This window comes from Spermophilus citellus (assembly GCF_964194105.1).
Source record: "Spermophilus citellus genome assembly, chromosome: 4".
NCBI classification, from domain to species: Eukaryota; Metazoa; Chordata; class Mammalia; order Rodentia; family Sciuridae; genus Spermophilus; species Spermophilus citellus.
This window is the reverse complement of record NC_138185.1, coordinates 131123793-131130737: the sequence shown is the minus strand read 5'-3', so window position 1 is coordinate 131130737 and position 6945 is coordinate 131123793. Positions and strand designations below refer to the sequence as shown.

General features: G+C 37.6%; 1 protein-coding gene across 1 annotated transcript in view; it reads right to left on the bottom strand.

Moving 5' to 3' along the window:
• Window positions 1-2643: 2643 nt before the first annotated feature.
• The window catches only part of FBN1 (fibrillin 1), a 226502-nt gene continuing 222200 nt past the window's right edge, over window positions 2644-6945 (bottom strand). Inside the window, exons 65-66 of the mRNA XM_081290687.1 lie at window positions 5234-5408; window positions 2644-4047 (exon numbers count right to left, since the gene is read on the bottom strand). Of these exons, the coding sequence (XP_081146813.1) occupies window positions 3658-4047; window positions 5234-5408 (565 nt within the window). The 3' untranslated portion in view covers window positions 2644-3657. The remainder of the gene's footprint in view (window positions 4048-5233; window positions 5409-6945) is intronic.

Sequence of the window (6945 nt, the reverse complement as noted above, 5' to 3'; positions counted from 1 at the left end):
GCTCTGGATTTGAGAAGTACATAGAAGTTTTTGTGGTGTCTGGCTGGCACTATAACTCTTCTGCAAGGGGCAGAGTGGGGCATAGAGAGGGTAATATTGCATTCCTTTATGAAATGGGAATAGTCACAGGAATGAAATATAACAATGAAGAAAGAGCAGCTAGCTGCAAATCACACCCACTTACCTGCTATGACTTTATTCAATTGAAAAGGATACACCTTCCACTGTCCAACTGTAAAAATGAACTGACATCGACTTACAGAGTCATAATTCAGGTTTGGATCAAGGATGCAAAACAGCCATGTCCTAAAAAGCTTTATGATTTTCTTTGCAAAAAAAAATTTTTGGATTCATTAGTAGTTGAAATAACAGATTTTGTGATATTGCCAGGTTATGACAAAACCATGTTGGGTGTCAAATGTACAAGACCCCTATGTTTATTCAGACATTTGTAACAATGTCAGAAACTTTAATTGAGACCCAGTCTTGTAAATGAATCCAGTCGTGGATACATATGGGAATTTGCAAAATCAAATTCATAGCCTTCTGATTTTTCTCAAACTCTAAAGTCAAAATAATATTGAGAATCCGCTCATAACTTATAAACGTTAGGCTTATATTGTGTTTCAAAAAATTTTAGCAAGATATATTGGTTTGCTTTTTAAAAATTGTATCTAAAATTGGCAAATAATTAATAATGTTCTTCAACTATGCATGCAAAACCTTATCTAATCATGAGCAGTAATGATTTTCTAACTTTAGAAACAATGTCCTTAAACTATTTAATAATTGCATTTTTAACACAGAACTATACTTCAATTAAATAAAAACTAAATTAAACCCAGAATAGAGTATATTCTGTGGAAAAGCTGACTGTGATTGTAGTGTAGTGGTTTTAATGTATGTCTTAATAGCTATGGTTTATAGATATATAACTTTTAAGTATATTAACATAGTATCAACCTAATTGTCCTTCAAGTTGGCTCATTTGATTTACAAACATGGTTTCTGAAGTTTAACAGTATTTGTAATGGCAAAGTCCAAAGCAATTTTGGCTGAGCAAAGCGCTATTTGTTGAACAAAAATGTAGTTGTTTGTGCATATTAAACATCTCACAAGGCCAGCTGAGTTCATTTCAACCCTACTTACAAAATAATTATTGGCAAATGAAATGGGCTAGGGGTAGAGACAAGATATTTTCAAGCTTCTGAGAGGTTCACAAAACCAAATTCTTGCTTATTGAAAGTGAAATTAAAAGGTCACAGACAATTGAAAGGTACATATTGAAATATCAGGATTAAAAAGGGTTTTGACAAGAGGAATATTTACAATGGAACAATGAGGAAAATGTTATGTTACAGTCAGAAACATGGAAAATATGCTGTTCAAAATCGTTGGCTCTGGAATAAATAAAATCCAGACTTAGACTATTAAAAATATCAAAGTGATCCACTATGTGCCAATTCCATTTTCTTCTGTTGTTTGTTTTAAAGAAAATCCATTATTGAATATAATACAGTTCTGGCTAAATTATCAAAGACATTTTCCATATGCAAACTGTAGTTTACCATATGCTATATATTCTCTAACAATTTTAATACACTTCTATCACAGAACATAGATGTAGAGTTAAAAGGAAATTTTGAGTTTTATTTCAACCTCTTATTCAGGGCACAAGTCCCTCCCTTCTGAGTCATTCAACTCATGATTATTAGCACCTATTATGAGAAAGAGTTTTTGGATGGAAATTAAAAATTAAACAAACAAACAAATAAAAATCTTCAAGATGTTCCCCACCTGTTAGGTGGAAGAAAGTATCCTTGTCCAGTGATTGTCATTAAGCCTAGACTGACACTCTGCTAGCTCACGACAGGAGCTCACCACATTGAAGGAAGCACATCCTTTCAATGGGTAGCTTCATAATTAGGAAGGTGCATATTAAACTGAGACTTGCATCAGCTTACCCCGGTTTTGCCTTTGGGAACAACACAGAACATACCTATTCTATTTTCTTCAGCTTAACTCTTCAAAGAATTTGAGAGGACTTTCCTATGTCTTGTAGTTTTCCCCCTTTGAGCAATAATCTTAATTTACCTTATTTTCACTACCATAGAATTATTTCATTACACTTAGGGATTTCAAAAACTACCTCATATCAACCACATGAGCTTAACAGTTCAGTATTGCACTAAAATAAAACAGCATTTTCAAATTAGGACATTTAGAAACCAAGAGTTATGGCATTCAATTGGATTTGATTTGACATTAGTCTTTTGTAATCAGGCTAGCATTGACCAACAACAGATGTTTAGGGAAAAAAGATGAAACACCTAAGTCTTGCCAACACTGGGTATTTGAGGGAAAGGGGCATAAATCTTCTCTAATGAAATTTGAGTGATCTAAGACAATGACAACTTCATATTTGGAAGTATTTAAATCTGGGAGTTTATAAAGTCTCAGGATTAATGAGATCATGTTTTAGAAATGATAGTCTAAATTTCTTATTAGTAAGTGAGGTTAATATGACCAGCACTCTGCCATCTTTAATGAATATAGTAAGGGACTAATTCAGATGTATTCATTTGTTCTTCTAGTGGTTATACATATGGCACCTTTATTATCCATAAATAACAGACCCCAGAATAATTTAAATCCAGGAGACTTTATTTAGCCTCCAGAAAGGCCCCTCCAACCCCAAATCCATGCAAGAACACAAAGCCGAGGGGTAAACTAAAAAAAAAGAAGAGATTGTTTTATTGTGACACTTATGACATTGACCCCTTGCTGACAGGAATGACCTAGAGTAATTTTGGCATATTGCACATGCTGCGACGAAGGGTGCACTGGTAATCCTCTGGCTGCTGAGGTGGGTTCCTGGTCCTTCCCAACCTCAGTGCACATGTGGGCCAGTCACAGAAATTCCATTACCACTTGGTGTAGACATTTAACAAGTCTTTGGTCTTAATAAGCACCATTACAAACCCTCACATTAAGGGCATTATTATTCTAGTTTATAAATGTTTCAATGATAAAAAATAGCACGATTACAGTATACACACACTTAATTTACATGAAATGTATTATACTCATAACTGAGATAAGCTATTGAACTAACTTTGGTTGATTGAAATTAATGAAGTATTTGAACTGGAGACTTGCAATTTGGTTTCTAGGTTGTGTAAATATTACAGTGCATTTATAAATCTAGTTTGAAAATTTACTAGCACCAAATAGGTATGATAAATGGCCAATCTAATACTTGTATTTGGAGAAGCAGAGTTTCAAAATTTGAAGAAAAAAAACCCCAATAACAACAGAATAGTCCATAAAATGAAAGCACATTCCTGTCCACCTGCTGGGAGGGACACATTGGCAAGATGGGACAAAACCCCCCAGTGGATATACAGGTCCCAGTTTTCAAGAATCAACACATGACCAGGTAGCTTAGCTACACATATGAGAAGCCTGAGAAAGTGGTTGTTCAATTAGGGTAACCGCCTGTACCTTGCTTTTGTAATACAAGAATAGTGCTTATTTATAAAAATTTACTTGGTGAAAGACTGTACCTATAATATGAAGATTCTGATGGGGGGAGGAATATAATTCTACCTATCTATAGTTGTTTTTATTTTAATTATTTGGTCTCTGGATGGTGAATTAATGAAGCAATATCTGAATTTTCATCTTCAGATTATCACCCAGTTCACCACTGAGGTAGTCTTTGTCATGTCTGTCTTCTAGCTGGTCAAGTTCTTTCTTTCTGTAAAGAGGAGTACTACTGATTTGTAACGAGTAGGTTCCAGCCACTGGCTTCTTCTTGGTAAAGTGGAGGTAGCTGATCCCTTCCTTTTGGTTGATTTTAAAGAAGCCATCTTCATTTCCAGACTCAATCAAGTATCTGTTGTGATTCGTCAGAGTTGTGAGGGCTGGAAGGAGTTCTAGGATTCGGACCTTATTACTGACATGGGAAATATTGAAAGCAAAGGTGGCTGTCTTCTCAACATCCCAACTTGCAAGACTCACGTTGGCTTCTGTTTCAGACAGATCCTGGGGAGATACGAAAATGTTCTAAATTCTGTGTAAATATGCCACTTCATTCTCATATTAAAGAAAAAGGGAATAGACTCTTACACTAATGCAAATTTCTGTCCATGTTGTACATGCTGTGGTGAAAATGCACATTCATCCATCAAGCACTTTGTTTAAACCACAAATTTTTTAAAATTAGCACATATTAATAATACTAAAAACTGTTAAACTGAACTCAGGAAGGAAGTCATTATCTTTGAAACCACTTGTAGGTTTCTGAACCAGCAGTATCAGCATCACCTGGGAATCTGTTAGATGTGCAAATTCTCAGCACCACCCAGACCTATTGAATCAAATTCCCTGGGCGTGTCTCCCGGCATTCCATGTTAATAACCCTTCCAGGTGATTCAGAGACATGCTCAAGTTTGAGAACTGCTGTTCTAATAGATTATTTTCTTTCCAAAGACTAATCTCATTTCCCAAATCACAGCAGGTGGTTGTAGCGCTGATACTAAGAATCAGTCTCTTTTAATTTTGTTCACTGACGCAATACCACCCCCTCCTTAGGACACACCTAGGAACCTACTTCCTGACTGTGATGACCTGCTAATAGTCAATGCTTTTCACCTGGCTTCTTGCTTGCCTCTCTGGGACCACATGTGTTGGATTCTCCGGCCAGGAGCCAGAGGGCTGGGTGAATATCTGTGCATTTCCGAGTTGACTGAGAGGCTGCTGCAGCCGCAGGCAAAGAAAGCCAGGCTGCTTGAGCTCTGTGTTGTTCTTGTCTACAGTCCAAGTTCCCTCACACTCCACATGGTTCCTTTCAGTAGAGGAGCCTCTAGCTTTTGGAACTTGGCGTCCCTGTGTAGGGAGCACTCTGTCACTTAGCCATTTTGCCCACTTGCTGTCCTGGATCTCAGGCCTTGTCCTTTCAGCAGACTTTGGGTGGGTGTTTGACTTTCTTTTTGGCCAGACAGAGGAAATGAGTAAGTATGTGAAAACCTTCGGATGGCCACTCCCGAAAAGAGTAAGAAACTTCAGAAAGCCTCACAACCTCTTATAAAATGCAGCCCAGAGCTCAGGGAATGTCTGGATTTTCTCCCTGGGGAGGTTTTTCACACTTTGGAGCATCCTTAGAGGAAACCACAGGAATCTGGGAAGGGTTTCCACAATAGGATACAGCAGGAGAAACCTTCTGACCTACCTTGATATTGGAGGCATCTGTTTCATTAGCACTTCTTCGTTTCCTGCCTCGTTTGGGGTAGCCATTGATCTTACACTCATAGCAAGCCTCTGGGGAAAGTGAATTGTCATCCATTTCACCACTGACAGGTGCATCTGAGCCTCCTCGGTCCATGCCCATTCCAGAAACACAGTGCCTGCATCAAAAAGAGAGCATAAGCGTTTTTCATTAAAACCAGGACACAAGGGATGCCATATGAGAATTCTGGAGAAGCCTGATCTGAGCATGTTGACTATTTGTCTGTTGGATGATCAGCTGGTGCTAGAACCACACCAAGGTCTTCTATGTTGGGTCTCTCATTCCCAGTCTTGTGAGTTTATTGATTTTTTTCTATTACATCTCAAGATGCTGTTTTGCATATCTATTTATCCCTTCATTTCCCAAACCAACCAGGGTAGGAATTTTGTAATACTTGTTCAGGGGAGGGGATACAGATTGAAAACCAAAGAAGAATGGGGGATGAAGGGAGACTAGGTGAGTTACCAGGTTAAATAAATATGCCTTATTTTTGTGAATCAGACTCTATGCATGTGAGAAAGGTCTTTTCCCATCTCCACCTCCAGGAAACATCAAGGACTTGGACGAATGGGCCATGTTTGGGGCATCTTGCCTGGACACTGTATTTGTTCTTCATTCTCTACTTTGACCTTGTTGTGGTTAGAACTCGTCAGTTCTCACTGCTACCGCTACTACTACTTCTACTACCACTACTGCTACTACTACCACCACCACTACTACTGCCCCCTGCTGGTTTGAGAGGGTTATTGTAAGTTCAGAGTGTTCCTTCCTTAGCTCTCTGTGTCCCTGGGTTCACTCTCCAAGTTCTTGGCCTCTTCCACTGCCAACACCACCTTTCCTCACTCAAGCCACCAAGCAATCACTTCTAGTCTTTGACCTCTCATTTTTACTTACTCTAGGTAAGAAAGTCATAAGAAATAATTGAGGGTTAATTTAGTAATAAACTGTGAAGATGTGCAATGTGTATTACATATACTACACTATATATATAATTAGTATATATATCAACATATAAAATGCTTGAAGAATCAGAGCTTGCCCAAGTGTGGGAAACTGTTTCAAGTCATTCAAAACCACTAGGGCCATTGGCTTTGACTCATGTGAAGCTGGATAAACAAACCCATGGCCAGGAGAGATCCAGTTCAGCTGTTTTTCTTTGCCTTTCAATTATCAAAGCCAAGTTATGGAGTGAGGCTTGCATGTTTCACAAGTACCTTGTTTTGTTATTCTGCTTACTATTTCAGAGGCCACTTGGAATGTGTATTTATCAGGTTCCCCTTTCCAAATGTGTTGAAACATTTGAATGATCCTATAAAAAGTCTTTATTTTGGGGTAGAATCCACTCTAGTGAGTAGAAGCCAAAACTGTTATAAAGGGTAGATTTCTACTAACGCAGCTAAATGTAGACCAAATATTACTAATCTATTTTTCTGTAATAGTTGACCTACTCTTTACAACTCATTTTCCCTGTATGCCCTTAGGATTCAAATTACAATACCAATGAGTAAAATATTTGTTGTGTTTCATAGCAATTTATAGGTTCCTACTATTTTCCACAATCTTGCTCAGGTCCAATACATTTTCTTCCTTGTTTACCTTGCAATATGAAATAATAAAACAATAAAATGCTAGAAACAATAAAATGGATGAAATGA